Consider the following 25,729-nt stretch of genomic DNA (forward strand, 5'->3'; position numbering starts at 1 on the left):
CGCCTTCCTCAATTTTTCTCTCAGTTCTTTGTCTGTTTTTTGTAGCTCCCTTCTATCTTTATTTTTAAAAGCCAATTTCCTCAAATTCATTACTTGTTTAATGTCTTTGGTTACATACATTTTATTATTGGGATACACCTTAACCATTTTTGTAGGTATAATAGACTGTACACAAAAGTTAATATAGTCTGTTGTTACAGTGCAAGTTTCTTCCAATGTGTCCCCCCTCAGCACTTGCCAATCTGTGCAGTCAAAACAAGCTCCCAATTCCTCTCTACTGTCATCAGTCCACTGTCGAACAACCTTGTTCTCTGGTTTACGACTTTTTAATTTTGATGTGTACGTCGGGATAAGATGTACGACATTATGGTCGGAGTTAGAAATTGGTGGTTTGCTCCTGGATTGATAGGCATTGGGTAGATTAATGTAGCATTTATCCAGTATGTTATCCTTTCTTGTTTCACATTTCACAACCTGTTGAAATCCTGGCAAAGTTTTCTCTAGATTGCAGTTGTTAAAATCACCCAGAACAATAGCAGGAGCATCTGGAAATTGCTGTTCTTCACTGGGTTGTCTCCCACTGGCTCCTTTTTCTTTTTAAAGAAGTATTTTGCACTGCAGGAAGGAAATGTACAAACTGCTGTAATATTTAAATATGGACTATTCATTTTCCGGTTGTGAGGAGTTATAATATGCTGGCTCTTGAAGGCAAGGGTACAACAGGGTTTTTTTCTGTCTGAAACTGTTGTAGAATATATGGGTCCACGGTTGTCTCAGTTTCGTTGAACCGTGCAGTGGAACAATTGTTTGCCATTTCTTTCTGTTCACTGTAATTATGAACCTTTTTGAAACCACTGTCATCTTTCTCTAATGTTTTTTGTTCCCTTGTCTGATACTACCTCAACATCAGTGACCACTTCCTCCACTTGAACTATAATTTCCAATGACACATTCTCTTGTTCATCTTCTGAGTCAGTTTTGTCTGATACTTCCTCAACATCAGTGACCACTTCCTCCACTTGAACTATACTCTGCAATGACACATTCTCTTGTTCATCTTATGTGTCAGTTTTGTCTGATACTTCCTCAACATCAGTGACCACTTCCTCCACTTGAACTATACTCTGCAATGACACATTCTCTTGTTCATCTTCTGTGTCAGTTTTGTCTGATACTTCCTCAACATCAGTGCATTAAAAGTAATGATTCAAAGTAGATTCATTTTGAGAATCCAGTAATTTATTTATATTTTGAAAATGCATTTTCAACATTAAATTCCACTATTTAATTATGAATGATAATTTTTTTTTTTTTTTTTTTTTTTTACAAAAATAATACTTTTGTATTATTTTTGATGGTTTATTTTTTGATGGTTTAATATCTCATTTATTAAATAATTTTAAATGTAATCTTTTTATTATCCATTAAAATATCCAGACATAAATTACTTTGTCACTAAGTGCATTAATGATTAATACATTTACTAGTCAACACCTTTTAAATTCCTATTTTTATTGTACAATTAGTTATTTATGAAATGCCTATTTACGAGACACTGCCTCGCAAATTGTTGCTATTCATTCAACTGAATTAAAAAAAAACTGCTTTCTTTGTAATGCGTGGAGAGAAAGATGACCCAAGAGCGATATGCAGCAATAAAGTCTTTAATAAACAGAGTCAGAAGTCCAGAGGTAAGAACAGAAATCTTCAGTATATAATAATTGACAACGAAAAATCTTCCGGTTAAACAGTTGCCGGGAACTAAACGTAATTCCTCCGTCTAGGCAGCGGAGCGTCTCTGGTAGTCGAGGGTACCGTGAGAATGCCAGCCAACTCCGGGACCTCCAGGTGATCAGAAAGCAACGAGCGCAGTCACAGGTACTCTGTAACAAGCATAGCTTAGTAACAATTCACAGTGGTAGAACAATCCCCTTACGTGCACAGGACAGGGCAGGACAGAACTTAGAAACGACAGGAGAGGTAGCCTGGTAATACCAGACTCTGCTACTTCACTTTGCTTCGTAGAGAGAGTCTGGAATAGCATAATAGAGAAGTGTTTTCTCTCTCGCGGAGGGGCGCTTGTCTGAAGTTTAAAATCATTGGTTACCCATAAGCCAATCACATAACGTTTGGTTATGGCGTGTGTTATGCGCATGCTCAGCCGCATCTAACTTCCACTGTAAACACATGTATGATGCAAAAACTAAACCATCGAGCGAAATACCGGAGTGAACATGGCTGTGAACGACTTTTGCAGATTATGTGAAGTAAATCTATGCAAGTACGCATCCACCACGGTACAATCAGCGTCTACGTCACGGCTCTCAGCCCGCCCTCTGTTCGTTGATTGGCCCGGCTGTTTTCAGGCCGGTGGAAAACTGAAAGATACGCTGCTATCTCAGACTGACTACAGGAGCGAAATGAAATTAGCGGAAGTAGGAAGTCTGACGTAGTCAGGCTACTAGAGAGGATGCTTCGCAGAGAATTCGTACGCATAGCTTCTGAAATAATCTGGCAAAGAGACAGGGGAAAACAAGGCTAGAAGAAGTAATGATAATTAGGGAAAGCGATGACTGGTGTGGAACTGATGATGAGGATAATAAGTAATGAATGGGAACACCTGGGGAAAAGAGCTATGTGTGTGTGTAATGACCGATGAAGTAATCAGGGGTGTGTGTGCGTACATATGAGTGTGTGTGTGTGTAAATGTGTGTGACCAGAGGGGGGAGACAAAGTAAAGGAAGAACCAGGATCATGACATTCTTACTCATTTTTTTTTTCCATTTGTTTGTCAACAAGACAAATGCGCGGCAGGAATTTATGTGTTACGCTAAGGTCGCTGTCCCTGTTCACAAAGTGCTGAAACGTCAATCAATTCACGGTACTCCTTTTCACGAAATGCCAATGTCAATGAAAATGTCAATCACTCGTCATTAACTTGTTAAGAGCGTGCAAATGACAATAGATCATTTCCCTTTAAATATACTATTCCCACTCCCTCTGAATTGCTTAAATGCACTATTTTTTTAGCAAGTTATTTTGTTCATTTTGTTATTTTGTAACTAAATGAACAGTAGATGGACAGCCCCGATTCAAGTATATAATTTGATTAATAACTTAAGATATGATAGGTTAGACAAAACTTGTGTCTAAGTCTGAACAGGTATATAAGAATCATTCAACTAACTACATTAATACATAGGCTACAAAAACAAAAGATTACTTACATGTAATGATGGAACTTGACCGAAATTTCAGAAATAAAAATTTCTCAATCAGATGTCAAAAAAAAAAAAAAAAAAAAAGTCAGACAATTCAAAATGTATGAAAAGATTCTTTCCCGAATGTAGTTTTTACAAACAAACAAACAAACAAACAAAAAAGTCCATCTCTACCAGACTTCTACACTAGCCAATCAGGAGCAGTTTTGATGTCTGCATGCAGTGATACAGTTAGAGATTAATTGAAAGTTGTTACTGACTGGCTACAGATTTAGCCACCCCCTGCAACTATCATTTGATTGGCTTATAGGCAGTAGCCATGAGACAAGCATGCACACTTAAAAAAATAAAAAATAAAAATAATTACAATTATGGAAATTATAGAAAAATACAGAAAATGTCAGGTTTTGTCTTCATAGATTTTCATGTTTGTATAAAGAATAAATGAACATTACTGAAAAATTAAGCTCTTTTATCATGCATTTAAAAAAACAAAACAAAAAAGTATTTGTTTCTTGCAAAGGCAGTAACTTGAACTTTGTCTCCAACAAAGTACTGCCCATCTGAATAAGGCATTAATGCAGTGTGTAACAGTAAAGTTATTGAATACTTGTAATAATAAAAAAAAATCATAAGATTATACAAAAATATTTTTTTCCCCAAAAAGTGTTGTAATATATCCATCAGGACAGCAGTGATGCGTAAACTGAATTTGGCAACACTAGAGTGAATTACAGTGAAGTTATTGATTATTTTTCATAAATTATAATCATAAAAATTATGCAAAAAAAATATTTATCTAAAATAAGTGTTGTAGTATAACCATGAGGACAGCAGTGATGTGCGAACTGAATTTGGAAACAATGCAGTGTATTACAGTGAAGTTATTTAAATATTTTTCATAAAAATCATAATAATTATAAATTTACAATTGTATTTACAATTAAAAATATTTTTTTCAAGATAAGTGTTGTAGTATAACCATCAGGACAGCAGTGATGTGTGAACTGAATTTGGCAACAATACAGTGAATTACAGTGAAGTTATTTAATATTTTTCATAAAAATCATCAAAATTATAAATTTACAATTGTCTATACAATTAAAATATATTTTTCTTTGTAAATTGTAAGAATACAAGAACATATACAATTAACCTGTGTTATTTAGTCATACCACAATGCATGCTGGGAGCCATGGATACATGTTGTACTATGCTGGTACCCAGCATGCATTGCAGCATGAATAATTTTTTATGGTCACCATTGTTGTGATTCATATGCCGATTCTTGTCGTCTGTGTGAGTTTTAGGATTGCCATAGATCCTTCATTTTATCTGACTGTCAGAAAACTGCTGCCTCTTAAAACATTCTTCATTAACAATTATTCACTTATTTGTAATATACAATATTATGTATTTATTTGTTATTTTATTTTTATTTGTAAATATATTGAATAATACATAAGGAATTGCCACTTTTCATATATTAAAATATGTGACAATATGTTTACTAATATATCATAATGTATTTAATTTTATTTTCAGTAATACACTTCATAATATATAGATGTACATGTGATAAGATATGGTACTGCATGTGTATAAATACATTGCAGATATATTTACTCATGCAGTATAAACACACATAAATAGAGAAATATATAATGTAACATTTTGTATATTTTATAATCATATATATTATATATGTTTATTTTGGCTAGTTACCAATTGTTAGTGATGTTACGTTCTGTGCCGAGGCTTCGGAGCATGTATCAGAAAATCTTAATGTATTTTATCTTCAGTTGATTTCGTCTAAGGCTACAGAATTAATAGTAGTTAAGACATTTAGTTTTAAAAAAGCATATAAATGTTGATCCTACAAGAAAAAAGGAATGTTAGTTATGATTAATAAAAAAAAAAATTCACAGGTTTCATGTTTGAACTTGAAGTTTTCTGACTGAAAAAAAATAATAAATCTAAACTTGTTTTGGTTTTCATTGCTGTGCCAGCTTAAAAATAGGTTTCCGAACCCAGATGTAAATGATTGAGCTGAAACAGAGTCCCACGTAGAATTCAAATTCACAGTAGATCTGAGGGAGCACAGGCCACAGCAGCACAAAGCAGAACAGACTGCATATCCTCCACAAAAACATCTTAGGGAGGATGCTGAAATATACATACAAACACACACAATATCTGACTTGTGAATGCTGAGTATAAAGTGATTTTCTCAATATGAGGTGTAAACAAAATCATTAGTGTTTTATGATATTTTCTGGTGACCTGATTACAAGTGGTCTGCAACAACAACATCTAAACATTCAAAACATTTGTGATCGAATCACACAACCACTTGTAACCACATTGCAAACACAGTACGTCAATGTAATGTCAGGAAGACGTTGGACTCCAACTAATCCAACGTCAGTCAGACGTCATATTTTGGTTGAAAATGAAAACGTTTGTTTGACGTCAAGCTCCAATGTCAGACAGATGTTGAATTTTGGTTGGAATAAGCACCACAATTTGTCTTGTAGTTCTTTCCATAACTAACACAGTTACAGCAGCAAGAGATAAACAGATGTTACACAGTCAAGAGTTGAGCTGGACAACTGAAGCAACACTGATCACGAAACGAAACATCTTCAACGAAACATTAACATCTAAACCTCTGTTAATTCTCAATAAGAACTTCTGCAGACATCTGACAGAAATAAAGTAAATCTGGTTAGTAATAAGTGAAGCTGGTAATAAGTGTACTCTCATATATTTCACCTTTTTAGAAAAAAAAAAAAAAAGTGTGTTTATTCCAACCAAAACTCAAATCCTGTCCAACGTTTGAGCTTGACGTCAAACAAACATTGGAATTAAACATCACCCCGACTTGCATTCGTCTAACCAACGTTGGAGTTTACATCCTGTGCCTGCTGGGATATATGTACAGTAGGGTGGTCCTTATTTTTAAAGTATCCAATTGTCATGCTCTTAACCCTTCAAATTGTTCCTTTATATAAGAAAATACAGCATGCCAATTTTTATGGCAGTAACATAAGTATTACTGGTAGCTCAATAGTTTTAAACTTTCTGAGATTTTGATGATTCTCGTAAAAACAGATCATTTGATTTGGTATTGTACCTGGCTAGTAAAATTAAAAAAAAATCTCCATAAAAGCATCTAATGCACCATATATTCCTAAATATGTATTTTAGATACATATCTCAGTTTACTTATTGTAGAAACTAAATCCAAATTAATCCATCCATGACCCGGTTTAGCAAATTTACCTTTCCTGGTGGAATCAATCACAGGCAACCATGCAATGAAAGTAGTCAATGATCACGCCGAGAGAGGAGTGGCTCTGATTCAAGAATACAGTGGCTATCTCACACACTCTGAAGAACAATTGCAGTTTCTCCTTCATGTGGTGGAAGATCACCGACGGATCTATCCAGACTGCAAAAAGTCAACACTGGCTGCTGAGCATCAGAAATGAGGGATTGTTGAAAACTTTGTGCTTTTTTTAGATTGTTGTCATTGTTGTCATGTCAGTGTTGCTCTGATTTCAATAAAATGTAGTTCATTTGCAGCAACTTTTAATATTACTTGCATATCACAATAACGCCTCACAGCTTAACATAGGCAATCTTCCACATGAGCTACCTCTAAATATCATTTTTTTTGTCAACATTTTTGGATATTTCTAATTTTGAAGTTAAAAGGAACAGTTTAAAAGGTTAAGACACTAACATTTTGCAAAAAAAAAAAAAAAAAAAAATGGACTTGATAAGGACCACCCTAATGTACAGTACAGTATGTACTGTATTCTATATATGGTAAATGTATGTGTGTACCTCATCTGTCTTCTTTTCCATAGTATCCAGATAAAAAAGAACTCCAATATTGTCATTAACATGGCATTAACAATGACAATCCATGACATCCAGTAATGAACGCTCAGCCATTGCCACGCAAAGTTAATCAGTAGCAGGTAGGGCAACAGACAGACCTTCACCCGAAACTCCATCCACTGATGCTGGCTTGGCTCCTGCTACATAGACACAATCACTTTGTTTTCTTATATTTCAACTGTTGTATGTTAACAATGGGGAGAGTTCTCAGACACAAACCAGCATGTTGTCGGGCAGGACATCCTGCACTGCGGTGGTTGTGTGTGCAGGGCAGCAGGTGTGTATGAAGGGTAGAAAGGTGTCTTGATAATCAAACAGGTACAAGTAGAGAAAAGTGAGACGTGGAAATTCTCTCAGACCAAACTGGAGAAACAGGGATTTTCCAAGATTTGTAGCCTTGGGTAGGAAAGAGAATTATTCACAGACATGAGAGAAATACTACGGTGATGCATTGCTGCCACAAACATATTATTTTTCCACTCAATTATGTCGTATAACGAGATATGTCGTTAAAATGACATATTTTCTCGTAATAACGAGATCTTATGTCGTTTTAACGACATCTTTTCTCGTAATAACGAGATATGTCGTTAAAACAACATCTTTTTCTTGTAATAATAAGATGCTATGTCGTTAAAACAACATATTTTCTTAGCCTTATAAGGACATGTGTAGTCATGTACAAAATATTCCTTTATCCACATAAAATTTATATAGACTATCATGCCTTTATCATACTTCTACTTTCAAAAAGCTTAAGCAAATAGTAGCAGCCCCCAATCAGAGGCGAACCTACACTGAATGGGGGCCCCAGGCAAAAATAATCAATGAGGCCCTTTTTTAAAATATATTTTATATAGGCCCATAAGTTTTTTTAATATAATATATTGATTTATTTATATTTGTTAATAGGCTATATCTTCATTACCTAGAGATATAATTAAACAAAATATAGTCAAAACACATCTAACAGAACATAGCCTAAATTGTTTATTTTTTACAACATTGTGTTCTTATATATTTTTTTCAATTAACGAAATGTCAGTCTTCGTCTTTATAACAGAAGATACAATACAATACAAAAATCTTCAAGATACAGCCTGCAATCATCACATGGATTGTCATCTTATAAACCTTATTGTGGTGGAATAATGCTTCTGTATATAGAAACATATGGTTAGCATCTTAATTTAAACTTTATTTTATTAGTTCATTTTTCTAAATAAGTGTAGGCTGCAAACATGTCTTCATACATCTCCGCTGTAAAGTAGATGCGCCTTAGAAATGCACCTTTCATACGGACAGGATTACATAATCAGATGGTACTGTATTTGCTGTCGATTAGATTTTTTTCGTTGGTACATTTCAAGCTTTATATAGATATATTTCTCATGTCTGTAAGGCTAGTCTATACGCTGTTTTTCAGTTCATTTCTGAGACGCACTCCAATTCACGGAGACCATGAAAGCTCGTCCTGTTCGTTTTCTTTTCTTTTACAAAAGCACAACGTTTTCTTGTTGTTGTGAGTTTACACAAATAAAAGTAGTTGCGACTGATGTATTATTCTTTTCTTTATGACCAGAAATGATGGAGTATTTTAAGTTGTTTCTACTGTTGATAGGAAAATGCGAGTGATGGCACCGGCGCCTCCATGTCATGCAGTGCGTGCTCCACACTCCGCACAAACACTTGGATATGCGCTTAATAATAGCGAACATTTATCTAGGTTAACGTTAGAGCGAGCGGCCATGCCAGATGGATAATCCTCTTCATGTTTAACATATCAAATTATGTTGCATTTTCTTGCGCATGTCATTTTAACGACATAACATCTCGTTATTATGAGAAAAATATTTTGTTTTAACGACATAAGATATCATTATTATGAGAAAATATGTCGTTTTAACGTCGTTATTACGACATAACTGAGTGGAAAAATAATATGTATGTGGCAGCAATGCGTCACCGTAAAATACAAGTGTTGTTATCCATGAAAAGAAAAGACAGTAAAAATACTTAACCAACTCAGAAATGAAAATTGGAGTTTGTAATGGAACAGAAATAAAACAGCAACTAAAGACTGCATGCACTACAAAAACTATGAAAACTAAAAAAAAAAAAAAAATGTGTTTATGTTTTTGGGAATGTGAATCGACCCCCTCATTCCAACACTAAATATAGTTGTTATTATGGTTGAGGTCTCTTTAAAATTTTGTTTGGGGTACCAAACTTAAAATAAAAGGATGAATATCAATAAAGACTTTTGGGTAACACTTTTAAGCCTTTATGTATAATGCATTATAAAAGTATTTTAATGCATTAATTATGCCTTGTAATGCACCTTATAATGCATTGTGTGGTCCCATGAATAGTTGTAACCAGTAACCACAATTATAATACATTATAATACACCTTTAGAAAGTCTAATGCATTTAAACACGACAAACAGTTTTGATTTGAAATGCCTAAAGGGAACAGAGGTGCTGATATTGATCAAGGCCTCTAGGCCAAGATTTGTTTACATCGGGTGTCTGCTAATTGTCACACCTTTAGTATGGTGGGGGATGCTATAATCTGCTGATTGGTCAGTATTAAATATCTCAAATTTGTTTTTGTTTTTGTCACATGTTCAAGGAAGGGAAAAAATAAGATTGTAACTTCTGCATCTACACTGTAAAATGTGAAAATGTGCAGTTGTTGCTTTAAGGAGGTATATCTACCTGATTCTACCTATACATTTTTATGTTGTTGTTGCAACCTAATCCAATCAGTTTGGTGTAACATAAAACAAGGGAATGCCATTTTAACTTAAGTGAGTTACATTGACCCAACATGCAATTTCCATTAAAGTTCAGGATGGACACATTCGACACATGCACACCTGCTCCTTGCTGATCGGCAAATTTTACTTAAAAAAGAAATTGTGATTTGGGGTTATTAAATATTATATTGCATCAAAGTGAAAATCGCAATTGACAGCACTACTCTTCACCACAATGGTAACCACACCATTCAATAACAGAAACTCCTAAATGTTCAACTTAACTGAACATTAAAGGTAGGGTAGGTAGGATTTTTGTAAAAAAAACTTTTTTTCAAATTTGTTTAAACTGTCTTTATATACCAATACATAATTAAAATGTAAGTGCTCTGAAAAAGAGAGTATACAAATCGAGGGACTGTAGACCGTTTAATCTGCAATAAACACAGCTCATTATTTCCATCCGGGACGAAACAATTGATTGGTTTGGGCGACTGTCACTCTCTCTCGCAACCATGGCTACCACCCCTGTTGCTAGATCTGCCCATATGCGCGCGCACCCGTTTGATTTGAGAGGCGCAGAACCTACGAAGAGTAAAATTATGGCAGAGAAAGAGCATTCAAAATTCAAAGCACCTGCATATTCAGTCAGCGAAGGCAAACAAGGCAAAAACTACTTCCTCGGACCCTGGTTGCCCGCACTCTTGAACAACCTCCTCTGCTTCGCCCTCGACCCCGGACCTGTCCTCGAACCGAGTCAACAATGTTTTCATCATGGAAACTCTTACATGCAAAACACCGTATATGTTATGAATCTTACACGAAATTCACCTTCATCACAGTGTAACTGATGGTAATGGAAAAACGTGTATCAATGCAACCTGTTTTTAGCTTTGCCTTATAAATATAGCTCGTTACCTATAGCCTAAATATAGCTCGTTACCGAATCAAACAAAATATATTTTACACTTTACCAGTATCGATATGCTAGCTTGATAGTGAGTACTAAAAGCCATCTTATTTGTTTATATTCATAGTGATAAAGTTAGGTATTTTATTACATGTGATTCTGACATGATATCATTGCATGCACTGGGCTCCTTCCTCTCCACTCGTCTCAGGTAATAAATGCGTCTTCCAGCTGAGCCTGAGTGTTTGGCGTCTCGCGTTCATGTGTTTTGGGGGCGTGGCTTTGGAAGGAGCCCAGAAGGGAGGGGGTGGAGTGAATGGAAATAATTAGCTGTGTTTACAACAGTCGTGAGAGGTCTACATACACTCAATTTTTATACTCTCTTTTTCAGAGTACTTACATTTTAATTATGTATTGGTAAATAAAGACAGTTTAAACAAATTTGGAATGTTTTTTTTTTAGAAAAATCCTACCTACCCTGCCTTTAAATATTAACATAAACTACCAACATCTTTCCCTTTACTGTAAAACACATAACATAATTAATCCCTAAATTTACTCTCCTAATGTAGTCCTTTGCAAAGCATGCTGGGAACTACAGATCCACTGTCCAGGGCTGCAATTCTTAAAAGCATCGTGACCATGTCAAAGGCTCTACGATCTACTTGCCTTACAATGCTTTTGAGAAATGCAGCTCTGGGCAGTGGATCTGTAGTTCCCAACATGTTTTGCAATGGCCAGTATGCTAGAGCCAGGTAGCTTGAAAGGGAGTCTGAAATCAATATCCGCTGATGCCTTTACCCGTGTCCTAACTCCATGGGCCACCCATGATTGAGCTGAGACATATTAAGTACCTGTGAGTATAAAGGGGGTACATACCAATCCTGGGTGGATTATGGTTGCACTAAACCCTGATTCATCAACGCTTGGTTTAACCTGGTACAATACATTTTTGGGAATGTTCGCTGGTGGTATGCAACATGCTGTGAACGTCAGCTGGTAAATCCTTGGGAGGGACATTTTATCAGTAAAAATGAACAATGCTCCATGCATTCAGTCAACTGAAGCAGGAGAATGTGCACCAGGCTCAAGAACGTCAGAGCCGGCTGTGGTAATTTGAACAGGCAGACAAAGTCGAGCTCTAAATTACTCACCAAGTGGCAAGTCACACGGCGAGTTGGGGAACTCAACTATGAGATTAAGTTGACAAATAGAGGTGTGTAAAATTAATGAGTTGCTAGAAATAACAACCCTTTACTGTTTATTTGCAGTCTTTTAGTGACTATTTAGAATTCTCAGTCAAAACTTTGATTTGACTAGGCTCTCTGCAAAATGAAACACAGACAATTTATCAGAAAAACACAACACACACCTTGTACTCCCAGAGATTCTGTGGCAGTTTAACTTTGAGCTCTTTGATTTTCTGGATTTCATCCAGTATGATTTGTCTGTGTGATGGATTCTCAACCCTGAATGGAGCAGCAGACAGTTCTTCATCTCTGAGACGAGCCAACAAACTGACAAACACACAAAGAGGAATAGTGATAAATGCACATTGACTGCTGTAACAGTGTGTACATCAAGCATCGGACAGCCTTTAGCTTTGATTATGGCATGTATTAGTAGTGGTAATTTTTCGACAACAGCATGGCCGTACTTAAGGGTTTTAGAAATATCGAGGTCCGCATACGCCTCCTGGAAAATTTTTGATTATCCTGATCTACAAATTTAAAGGTCCCATATTGTACACCTTTCTGAAGATTTATTTTAGGTTGTGATGTCCTCAAGAATATATATTTGCGGTATAAGTACCAAAAACCATCCCAATATATTTTTATAGCTTCTTTCTCAGGAGCTCTGCTAAGAACAGATTGATTTTGTAGCCTGCTGTGGCTTGGTGATGCTCACAAGTAAGGTGAATAAAACACCTGTAATAATGGACATTGCTGAGGGAACTGTTATCCGGCCTTATATGTTCGAGCCGGACGACGGGAGACAAACAACCACCTCCTTACTTTCGGCGTTATTGTAAAAGTATTATAATTACCACTACATCAATGCTGCATGCAGATTTAACGTTAACACTAATTTAAACTGTCTGTAAACAAACTCAGACTTTTTTTGGTCAAATTCGATTTAAATCGATTTAAATGCACTGATTTTGAAACACTTAACCACTTTATAATATGTAACGTTAGCAGACAGACACCGAATGCAGTAAGCTATGTAACTATTGCTTCCCTACTGTTACAGTAAGTTGACGAACAACAATTTATTTTACAATGTTACTTTTTTCTGTAAAAGGTGTACTTGTGGTAAATGTGCAAAGATGCCCACAGAACGCGAGAACATATGCTGCAATTGGTAAACAAGGTAAACTTGTAAAACTATGAACCGTAGGGACTGCAGCATCTTTGAGTAGCAGCTTCTTTAAAAACCGGCATTGAGCTGTTCCTGATTGACGAAGCAGTCACTTGTGCAATATGCAGAACAGACGGTTAAGGTCAAACTAAATTGCTGTGTCGTTTCTGAATAAATAAACATTAGCCACTGGTCTCTTATATTAATGTTGTTCGGAAGCCTGTGCAATGATGTAGTTTCGTGACGCTGGGCATTGCTCGGGGTGAGACTGAAGGCGGTGACTGAGTAGTTCTGACATCACATTATACGGAAGTAACAGCGGCTTGTGAAAAGGCACAGCTACTTAATGCAGGCTGTGCGAATTTGTCTGTGGATCGACTGTTTTGAAACGTATATGGTAGTTTCATAGCCCCTAGACAAAAAGCCAGGAAATTTCAGTTTTGACAGTATGGGACCTTTAAGACATCTGGAGGGCAAGATTGGATAACAATATCTTTAAAACATCTTTATTTTTTAAATAAATATCTGTAAGGGTCTGTCTTTTTTATTTTTGTCCATAATAAAAAAAGAATGTAAACACAATGGTCAATAAAAAAAATTAATTGAGCATTTGGCCTTGGAACACCAGATCTTGAATAGGTAAATGATAACAGAGTTTTCAGTTTTTTGAGAGTAGACCAGCTATAGAATTTTAATGTTTTATTTATTTATTTATTGATTTATTCTTATTGTAAAGTAATGCATTATATATATTTGCAAATACTTTTATTTTAATAGGTTTTAATTTGATTTAAATGTCTGTCCTATAACCTATAAACACACGTCAAAGCTACACATTTTATCATGTTTTTGTAAACTCAGTATGAGTTCAACGAATCAGACCACTACATGATGATAATGTCATCATCAATACATAACCAACCTAACCTGATTGAAAATTTTCTCTGATTTTGTTGCCATAACCAATGCTTTTCATGAACAAAGTTACAGCAGCCAGAGATAAACTAATGTTAAAAAGTCATGGGTCAAGAGCCCAACTAAAGCAGTCACTGATCACCATCATGGTAACTTCAAATGAAACAATAAATCATTAATATCTAAACCTCTGTTAAACATTGTTAAACATCTTTTCTCAAACAGAACTGTAGACGTGTGACAGAAATAAAGTCAGTCTGTTTAGTAATAAGTGAAGCTGGTAAATCTGTTAGTGGAGTTGTTTAATCCTCCTCTGCTGAGATCTTCACAGATTTAATGTCTTCTTTTCTCTTCAGTTGATCTCATCTTAGGCTGTGTCTGAAGTCAGTTGTAGTTCTTGTGTTTCTGCTCATCTCTTCTCTTTTTTCTGTTTTTGTTGTTTCTCTAAATTGACATTCCCAGAATTCCCTGCGTGACACTTCACATTTAATGTTATTTAATTTAAATAATTATGTTTCTTCTTAGTTTTTGTTATCATTTATGTACATTTGGGGTTTATATTACATCATATATTGTTGAATGAATGTTTTATGGCATTATTTGGAGTCATGTGTGTGTCACCATGATGTTTTTTTTTTGTATTTGTGTGTATGACACTGTGCACCTTCTTTATTTTATTATGTGCCTCAGCTTGTGGAAAACTAATGGTGATGAACTTTGAATCATCATGTGGTTTTCTTTTTTACCGACTGTATTATTATGGTGGTTATTACAAAGGAATAGAGCAGATTTTAATACTTTAGTGAAATTGAATGATAACGCTAAGCGGTTAATGAAATATAAGGATTGTCCCGTAAAAACTAAAAGGTTACTACTGTGTACTTACTGTAAATTTATTTTGTTACTACTAAAATACTGACAACCACAGCTGCCGTTTTGTTTACCGTACATTTCACTTTTTTTTTTTAAAACAGCAACTTACTTATGTTTCTGTTTGTGTAATTATTGCCCACCTGCCATTAATTTGTTCTCTGTGGAACACTGCACTGTACTGATTGGTCCAGGGACCCAGATGCTTCACCCACAGACTGACATCATCAGTATTCCACCTGTTGATTGGCTTCTGGACCAAGATGTCATAATCAGAATCAGTACTGATCCAGTGATACCGTAACAACAAAACCTAGAAACATTCACACAGTGCTTATTATGACCTGTGCACAACCTCACCTCATCATTAATCGCTGGGCAAGTGTAAGAAAAAGAGCATCTCACCCCCACACAGATCAATGTCATAATGGCTCCAGAAAAAAAGCTGTTTTGTATAGCTTGCTGAAGGACTTCTGATACAGGTATTTGTTGGGTCAGCATCTGTCCATACTGATGGAACATCTGGAGAAAATAATGGAACCGCGGGTCACTCTGGACAGCCCTCCTCCGTCTGCTTATCTCAGCGGGAAACTTCTTCTCCACTGCATCCCTAGCACACACACACATAAACATATCCTAACATAAGCACACACATAATATCAGAGGGTTCATTGGTAACAATTTATAATAACTGCATGCTATTAATCATTAGTTAAGCATTAGTAAACAGTTAATTAATCATTTATAAAGCATTAATAGACATTTACAGCTATACATGCTTTATTCTTGATCTATAAGCATATCTATAATGTGTTTAATAATTGTATTTTCATACTTTATTAATGATCAATTTATCATTTCTAAATGAAGTATAGCATTATTTACACACCAGGTATTAGGAGTTGTCAGTGGTTCATAAGATCACTTAGAAAGTGTAAGTAAATGATTAATAAACTATTTAAATGTACATACATCTTATTATTCAGACATATAGTAATAGTTATTTAATGTGTTAATAAATGCTTTATTAACATGTATGTCTACTGTAAATCATTGGTTAATTCAGGTAGTTATAAAGCGTTTAGTAGTGGTCAGTTAACTATGTTTGTGAGCTCATCTAAAGTGAGGACTAATTATGCCTTGAAAAGCTTTTACAAAGGAGATTTAAAGGCTTAGTTATCTTCTAAACAGAAATTGCGCTGTAAAATAACAGTAATCTACTGGCAGCTGTGGATGCCAGCAATGCACTGTTAATTTACAGCTCTCTACCGTTAATTAACAGCTCTCCTTTTTTACGGAAGGTAACTCATATAATTTGGGAAACCGATTGCTTCAAACAGTTCGAGTTTAAAAACTAGTATTTATTCTGATAGTGCTGTGAACTTTTTTCATTTGAGTCCACTGAAAATGAATATCTCTTAATATAAAACTGCAAACACCTAATGTGTAATAGTGAATTAATTAAAAACATGACTTTAACTCAAATCTTTGCAGTTCGCATTTAGCGAGCATTAGCATACTTGCTTAAAAAAAAAAAAAAAAAAACATGCCGCAAATTTTGTGTTAAAATATACACAACATGTGTCAAAATACCATCAACACATGATGTGTGTTGTTTTTTAACACATCTCTTTTTAGAGTGTAGTGCTTTTAGCTTCGGAGCCGACCAGTTGTGTCATCTCTGAGTGAATGAGCTTTAAGATTGTATCTATCTTACGCTCTACGAGTCTGCTGTTTCGGGAAGGGATCTCTCTGTGTTGGCGTGACGGCGTTTCAGCGACCGCGCGCGGCGCGATTTCCTGTCTGCCGGCTGCGTCTACACACTGTTAATTCAAAAGCTGTTTTCGCAGCTGGTAAACGGTTGAGTGCGCACAGCGGGCTTGCAGTTTCCCCGCTGTGTTGCCGCGTTGGGTCCCTGTGTGCTTCAGCACGATAAAGAGAGTACTTTCTTCCTGAAAGAGCAACACGAGTGAAGATCGCGTCCTTTTCAGGATGACGTTTCACTCGTGTGTTTCTGGATGCGATCGTTTCCTGTCCTCATTTGACGGCCACGTTCATTGTTTCACATGCCTAATCAGTGTGTGAGACTACGTTCGTGGGTGGTTCATGTTCTCTCAGGAGTGCATGACCACGTCGGCACGTTGTTCGTCTCCCCTTTTTAAAGGCTCGAGTTGTCGAGCAACCCAGCGCGCGTCATTCGGCGCTCAAGATGCGTGGTCAAGATCAAGACTCGCGTACCTCTATGAGGTGAGTCCCTTTGCTTATTTCCCGATCTAGTTTCTCTTCTGGTGCACCAGAAGAGGGCTACTTTGGCGAATAACATTGGTGATCTGAGGGTTACAGTGAGCACGAACCACTCACTCCTCTAGCGCATCGCAAACATGCTGAGACTCTGTTCGTGGGTGGTTTGTGCTCTCTACATGAGAGCATGACCATGTCTGCACGTTGTTCGTCCTGCCTGAGGGCTTGAACGCTCAGCGTGCCGTGTGTCATCGAGGCGATGGCCATGTTCACTGTCTTGCATGCCTGGTTGACGGCCATGATCGCTGTTTCACATGCCTAATCAGTGTGTTGAGACTGCGTTCATGGGTGGTTCATGTTCTCGCATGACCACGTCGGCACGTTGTTCGTCTCCCCTTTCTCGTAAAGGCTTGAGCCGCTCAGCGTGCCGTGTGCCGTCGAGGCTTTGAATGGGATTTTGGTCCTTCTCATGAGTGACCAAGCATTTCATTCGGGGCCCCGGGGGAGGACAGATGTCGATCGCTACATCGGAGAGAGGGCTGTTATACTCTGAAAATGATGCTGAGTTCCTACTGTAATGGTGTGTTCTCGTGCTGAAGATTCAGACTTGACAGCCACACTTCCTGGGTCTAAAGTGCCTGGATGCGTGTGAAAAATGTTGGCAATATGGAAGCATTTTGGTGCCAATATGGCAAGCCAAACATGCCTAAATCTGCAGAAGTTTTTCCTCTCTCACTACCCCTGCACATTCAGTGCACGTGGGTAGTTCTGATTTGGGGTGGAGCTGCACTTAGTGACTGACCGTGATTAGTCTCAGCGCTGGCCCTCGGTCAGACGGTGTCCACACTGTGGTCCAGAAGCGCATCAAAACCAGCCCGCTCGGAGTTCGTTTCCCCCCAGTCCCTCCTGCCGAGATGAGGTTTGGGTTTTACAGCCCCTACTTCATTGTACCCAAGAAAGGCGGTGGGTTACAGCCAATCCTGGATCTGCGAGTTTTGAATCGGGCCCTGCACAAACTCCCGTTCAAAATGCTGAAGCGCTTCAGAAGCGCATTTTCGAATGCATCCGTCCCCAGGATTGGTTTGCAGCGATCGACCTGAAGGACGCATACTTTCACGTCTCGATTCTTCCTCGACACAGACCGTTTCTACGGTTTGCTTTGAGGGTTGAGCATGTCAGTACAAAGTCCTACCCTTCCGGCTGGCCCTGTCGCCCCGTGTCATAGAGGTGGCCTTTGTTCCCATGAGAGAACAAGGCGTTCGCATCCTCAACTATCTCGACGACTGGCTCATTTTAGCTCACTCGCGAGATGTGTTGTGCGATCACAGGGACATGGTGCTCCGGCGCCTCAGCCGGTTGGGGCTTCAGGTCAACTGGGACAAGAGCAAACTCTGCCCCGTCCAGAGGATCTCTTATCTCGGTATGGAATTGGACTCGGTCGCCCAGACTGCGCACCTCACGGAGGAGCGCGTCCAGTCAGTGCTCACCTGCCTCAGGTCCTTTCGAGGCAGGACAGCGGTTCCACTGAAACAATTTCAGAGGTTCCTGGGGCATATGGCAGCCACAGCCGCAGTAACGCCGCTCGGCCTGTTACATATGAGACCGCTTCAGCGCTGGCTTCACGATTGAGTCCCGAGGTGGGCGTGGCAGAGCGGTACGCTCCGGGTCAAAGTTACCCCGCGCTGTCGCCAGACTTTCTTCCCATGGTCGGACCCTGTGTTTCTACGGGCTGGAGTGCCCTTAGTCCAGGTTTCCAGGCATGCTGTGGTTTTCACGGATGCCTCTGCCATGGGTTGGGGGGCCACGTACAACGGGCATGCAGTCTCGGGTCTGTGGACGGGGCCCCAGCTGCATTGGCACATCAACTGCCTAGAGTTGCAAGCAGTACGCCTAGCTTTGTGTCGCCTCAAGGGGTTTCTCAGACACAAGCACGTACTGGTCCGTACGGACAGCACTGCGACCGCTGCGTACATCAACCATCAAGGTGGTCTACGCTCCCGTCGTATGTCGCGACTCGCCTCCCACCTCCTCCTATGGAGTCAGAAGCATCTGAGGTCGCTTCGTGCCGTTCATGTTCCAGGGGAGCTCAACCGTGTGGCAGACGAGCTCTCACGGCTGCCTCCCCTGCCAGGAGAATGGCGACTCCATCCCCAGACGGTCCAGCTGATTTGGAGTGTCTTCGGAGTCGCACAGGTAGACCTGTTTGCCTCTCCAGACACAACCTATTGCCAGTGGTTTTACTCCCTGACCGAGGGGACCCTCGGCATGGACGCCCTGGCTCACAGCTGGCCCCGGGACCTGCGCAAGTATGCGTTTCCCCCAGTGAGCCTTCTTGCACAGACCCTGTGCAAGGTCAGGGAGGACGAGGAGCAGGTCCTTTTAGTGGCGCCCTATTGGCCCACCAGGACTTGGTTCACGGAACTCATGCTCCTCGCGACAGCCCCTCCTTGGCCGATTCCTCTGAGAAAGGACCTCCTTTCTCAGAGACGGGGCACTCTATGGCACCCGCGTCCAGACCTCTGGAAACTCCATGTCTGATCCCTTGACAGGACGTGGTGGTTCTAGATGGCCTGCCACAAGCAGTGGTAGACACCATCCCTTCCGCTAGAGCCCCCTCTACGAGGCGCCTCTATGCGTTGAAGTGGAACCTGTTCGTCGAATGGTGTTCCTCCCGTCAGGAGATCCCCCAAACTTGCCCGATCAGAGTCGTGCTTTCCTTCCTGCAAGATGGGTTAGAGCGAAGGCTGTCTCCCTCCACCCTCAAAGTGTATGTCGCTGCAATAGCCGCACATCACGATGCAGTAGAAAGTGAGTCTTTGGGAAAGCACGACCTGATCATCAGATTCCTTAAGGCTGCTAGGAGGTTAAATCCACCTCATGTTTTGCACTCTGTACCTTCTTGGGACCTAGCTCTGGTACTTAGAGCTCTTCAAAGTCCTCCTTTTGAGCCTTTGTCGACAGTAGAGCTTAATATCCTGTCCATTAAGACAGCGCTCCTGTTAGCATTGGCCTCTTTCAAGAGGGTCGGGGATCTGCAGGCTTTTTCGGTCGACGAATCGTGCCTAGAGTTCGGGCCGGGCCTTTCTCATGTTGTATTGAGACCGGATATGTGCCCAAGGTTCCTACCACTCCCTTCGTGGACCAGGTAGTGAACCTGCAAGCGCTGCCCCAGGAGGAGGCAGACCCAGCCCTAGCTTTTCTCTGTCCCGTCCGCGCCTTGCGGGTTTATATTGACAGAACGCAAAGCTTCAGAACCTCAGATCAGCTCTTTGTCTGTTATGGAGGCCAGCAGAAGGGGAAGGCTGTCTCCAAGCAGAGGTTAGCCCACTGGTTAGTGGATGCTATCACCCGAGCATATGAGTCTTTGGGTGAGCCTTGTCCTCCCAGGTTGTGCGCTCACTCTACTAGAGGTGTTGCCGCTTCCTGGGCTTTGGCTCAAGGCGCCTCGCTGACAGACATCTGTAGAGCTGCGGGCTGGGCGACACCAAACACGTTCGCTAGATTCTATAGCCTACGTGTGGAACCTGTTTCCTCCCGAGTACTCACTACGGCCAATGGTGCGAGGGAATAGGTTGTGTCGGCTTGCTACGCCACTCCGTGCCTCGGCCGGATACGTGCGTCCTTTGCTCCGTATGGCGCCCTACGTTAGTGAGCCTCGTGAGTTCCTCCATCACCCCTCCGGTGCCAGGCGTGGCGGACCCCCCGGCGCCAGGTCTGCTACCTCTAGTAGGAGTTGCTAGTAGACTGGGTGTTTTGTCCAGTGGTCTCTACGGTGACCCATGATGCCACGTGCAGTTCAGCCATGTCTTCCCCTTGACAGACTCATTCTGTCGTCCCTGTTGAGTACGCTCCCACTTCCATTGGATTGGGACCACCTCAGGGACTGCCATATGTTTCACTACCCCAATGGGTTAGTACATATGTGTATTCCAGGCCTTCCTCAGGCAGGCCATATGTGTATCCCCCCCCCCCCCCCCCCCGGGGGTTAGGGCACGCTTTCCCAGTGTTATCCAAAATCCACTGTGCGGGTCTTGCGGAACAGCAGTGTGATTCCCTAGCTAGCTCCCGCAACTTATTACAAGAAACTGCTGCAGAGTAGCTTAGCTGGGCGCTGGAAGGGGGCCAGCACCATGGCGTTTTATTAGGGATCCCAATTCGTCAGGGAACTCCCCCGACGACATGTCGGAGTTCCCAGGACGAAAGGGAACGTCTCGGTTACGTATGTAACCCTCGTTCCCTGAGTACAGGGAACGGAGACGTGTCGTCCCTTCGCCATGTTGCTGTACCTTCGCGGAGGACTGGACACCGACTGGACATCGGCTCCTCAGCGAAAAGCACTATGCATGTGTTGCTTCCGCCTTTTCATACCCGCGCTGGTAGGCGGGCTGCGGAATGCAAATCCTGCATGCCAAATTTCATTGGCTCGTTTTAATTCACTCGTAGGCAATTGGTCTCCCTAGCGTGATCCCAATTCGTCAGGGAACTCCCCCGACGACACGTCTCCGTTCCCTGTACTCAGGGAACGAGGGTTACATACGTAACCGAGACGTTTTATGCCGTAATTACCGTTAAATTACGCTTCACTCTGTTTTTTTTTTTTTTTTTTCATTTGACACAATTAACCCTTTTAACCCCACTGCAAAATCTGCAGTTTTAAATGAACACTTGTGTGTCCACACTACAGAGTGTAGGAGTAACACTGAAGCAGTGTTGAAGTTAATGATATAATTTAGTGATGAACACCTGATGTTAACATGCAGAATCACTGAAGGACAGAGGAACAAGAACTACAACTGACTTCCAGCCACAGAAGACATTAAATCTCTAAAGATCTCATCAGAGGAGGATTAAACAACTCCAAAAATAACCAGATTGACTTTATTTATTTGTTCATACGTTGACATTACCATTATGGAGATCAGTGTTTGCTTTAGTTGGGCTCTTGACCCTTGACTTTAACAATAGTTTTTCTTTGGCTGTTGTAACTGTGTGTTTTTAAACAAACAAGAAACAAATCCAAAAAAAAAAAAAATAGATCACTTGTTGCTGATGTTTTGATTATTACGGCATCACATTATGTTTGGATAACCAATCTCATCCAATGTCTAATCACTTATCAAAATGTGTCTTTTAATACGTTTTTAATTTTATATTACTACATTGTGAAACTACAGCAAAAGATCAAGCAGTGCTGCGCAATCAGTTATGAAGAATTTTTAAATGTATCATTCACTAAAAAAAAAAATTAATTATGACTTGACACACAAAGACATCAAGAATCAGCCAATGAATCTCAACAATGGTGACAGTCAATAAAAAAAGATATCAAATCTGAACATCACAAAACACACTACTAAAAGTCAACACAAAACCAAAAGCAAAAATAAAAGCAAAAAGTACAAATTAAAGAAAATAACCAGACAATTCAGCTGCATAATTTATTCATGCTGCAATGCATGCTGGGAGTCATGCACACATTTTTTTTGTACTATGCTGGTACCCAACATGCATTGCAGCATGAAACTTTTTTGATTGTCACCATTGTTGAGATTCATACGCCTAATCTTGATGTCTGTGTGTGTCTGGCTTATCTAGAAATTCAAAATGTTTTGAGCATTAACTTTTTTAAAATCCTTCATATTTTCTAGTTGTCAATAATCCGGTAGATATAGATCTGTAAAATCACAGTGATACCATGATCAAAAATACAAAACACCACCCATATAAACATATTAAACAATAAATGAGATCAGTGAATCGGGTCACTGGATGATGATTGTGACCATTAACAAACAGCCATTGACATCTAATCCTAATCAAAGGTTTCTTCAAGCATTAACATGCCTAAGACTTTTGACCGGTACTGTATATCTTTATTCCTTTCCCTTTGTAGACCACACACATCCACACACCTATAACCCTGTAAAGCCTGTGTACTTCTGTGTTGTGTACAGCCAAAAATTGTCACCATATATTTTTTTATCATACCCTCATTGGGGTCCGAGATTAAAATCCTAGAATCACCCCTGAGTAGATGTCCAGTAGATAGCCATGGTTCTCTCACCTGAGGAGAATGTTGACTTTGGGAAACCCCTGCCAACTCTCTCTGCATTCTGGGCATTCATTCCGTTTAGAAGAATGCAACCACTGCGCCACACAATGCCGACAGAAACTGTGGCCACAGTTGAGCGTAGTGGGATCTACGAGGACTTCATAACAACAGTGGCATGTGAACTCAGGTGCTGGCAGTTCATCAGTGTCCTCATCTGACTCGCTGAGGTCTGATTCTATTGTGATGCATTCATCTGTCATCTTGCCAACGTACAGAACTGAATAGAAAAGAACAGAAAACTCTTCTGAAAGTGGTTTAGGCGATAATAGTAAACCAAACAATACACCTACATCTCTCACTTAACTAATTAGTTCAGTTGTTCCAAGTCTGTGAGATAACATTGTTCAGCATATACACAACATAATCTGTGCTGTGATCTTTGTACTTCCATTAAGTGTGTTCTTCTCCTTCAGTCACAGTAACAATCAAAACAATAACATCACCACATTTGTTAATTGACTTAATGTTTATATAAGTATAAAATGTAATTATAAGTATATAATTATTAGTGTGTTATTATTATTACCTTACTGTCAAAATCGTAGCTGATTTTCAGATCTTCCGGTCTCATCAGGTGACTGTAACTGAGATTAAACAGAAACAGAAAGTCCTCTGCTGGTGCACATGATCAAACAGAAACACGCCTAACCTGACAGAAATACTTTTGGTTTTAGTTTTCAGTTTTAAGGTGCATGATTGCCATGACAATAACTGTACATTCAACCAGCACTTAGGGTTTGATGGGATGGAGATTAGCAGATGTCAGTGAAACATCAGGACTGAAGCTCTTTTGAGGGAGGGGACTGTTTTCTAGCGTTGAATGGATGAATGTTTTTACTTATTTAGTGCATTTATGACACTACACTCAAAGCTGGACAAGTCATTTTTCTCAATGAAAATCAAGGAAGCCTCACAAAATGTTTCAGTCACATTATATTGTAAAAATAGCAGGAGATGAGGGAGTAATAAAACAGCTACTTATAAAACAAACTCACCTGAACCGTTCTCTCATACACTGTTATTTCACTTGCAGAAACCGACTGCCTTAAATTGACCAACTGTCATTTAAATGTATTAACTAAAATGTATAATGCATTAATAATGTGAGCAAAGTATTATTGTGAACATATTTCATTTGAGACCACTAAAAAACTATTGTACATAAAAAGATTTCATCTGGAGCAGCAACTACACAGTCACTGCCTGCTAAATAAAGCAACATGCAGCATATCATCAATGTTTGAAGATCTTCTCCTGGACTGAAGCACAGGCTCTACTCTTCAGCACAATGGTGACCCAAAAAAAAATATTTTACAGTAAACTACTGGCAACAGTACCTGTTTTATAACTTACAGTTTTTTACTGTTAAAATACATTCAGTGGGTGTGTCATTTCATCTTACACTGTTAACCCTTTCAACCCTACAGGAAAATCCACTCTACAAAGAGTAAAAGTAACATTGAGACAGTGTTGCAGTGAGATAATTAAGTGAATATATAAGTGATTGTTGAGCATTAGTGATGAACACCTGCTGTTAACAAGCAGATTCACTGAAGGAAAGAGGAACACGGACAGAAAATAGAGAAACACAAGAAATACAACTGACTTCCAGCTATTACAGATTATTACACTTATTATTAACCAGTATGACTTTATTTATGTCATACAGCTACAGAAGTTGTTATTGAAATGTTTAATTGAAAATGGTATGATATTGTCAGAATTTGGCCTTTTTTTACAGCAAAGGTTAACAGTTTATAGTGTTGGGAAATCTAAGTTAAAAGGCAAACTAATAGAAACACTGATCACCGTTTTTGTGACTTCAAATGAAACAGCGTCAAACCTTTGTTAATTCTCAATAAGAACTTATGTAGACGTCTGACAGAAATAAAGACAATTTGGTTAGTAATAAGTGAAGCTGGTAATGCTGTTTGTGGAGTTGCTTAATCATCCTCTGCTGAGATCTTCACAGATTTAATGTCTTATTTTCTCTTCAGTCTCTTCTTGTGTTTCTGCTCGTCTCTTTTTCTGTTCTCTTCTTTCCTTCAGTGATTCTGCTTGTTAACAGGCTTATTAAGGCTGAGATGACTCCATATTTAATATACACAGATTTTGTGGCTCAGATAAGGTCCAGTTCTGGTTTATTTCTTTACTCTTGGCTGACATGTGGCCCAGATCACAATGTTGCTATGTGGAGAACAACCAACAATTTTAAGGTCTGAAAAGGTGGGTTAAGCAACGACTACATGTCCGACTACATTGCAAATCTCAGAGTATTAGTAGACTGCAGTAGACTGTTAGTAGACTTTTAAGTTAGGGTTAGTTGTTAGGGTTTGGTTTAGTATAATAAAGACTTGACATGTAGTTGCAAAGTTACTTATAGTCAGTAGAATGTCTGTTGGGGGACCATCAATAAAGTGCATTTATCA

General features: G+C 39.2%; 1 protein-coding gene across 1 annotated transcript; it reads right to left on the reverse strand.

The window, feature by feature from the left end:
* Window positions 1-4,906: 4,906 nt before the first annotated feature.
* LOC307166602 (bifunctional apoptosis regulator-like) lies at window positions 4,907-23,884 on the reverse strand. Its single transcript, XM_079885063.1, has 8 exons — window positions 23,832-23,884; window positions 23,253-23,517; window positions 15,353-15,557; window positions 15,091-15,260; window positions 12,174-12,318; window positions 7,350-7,526; window positions 7,074-7,270; window positions 4,907-5,387 (listed from the first exon to the last, which is right to left on the reverse strand). The coding sequence occupies exons 1-8, from the start codon at window positions 23,869-23,871 to the stop codon at window positions 5,216-5,218; spliced, it is 1,371 nt and encodes a 456-aa protein (XP_079741189.1). The 5' UTR covers window positions 23,872-23,884; the 3' UTR covers window positions 4,907-5,215.
* Window positions 23,885-25,729: the final 1,845 nt, after the last annotated feature.

This window comes from Squalius cephalus (genome assembly GCF_949319135.1).
Source record: "Squalius cephalus genome assembly, chromosome: 11".
Lineage (NCBI taxonomy): Eukaryota > Metazoa > Chordata > Actinopteri > Cypriniformes > Leuciscidae > Squalius > Squalius cephalus.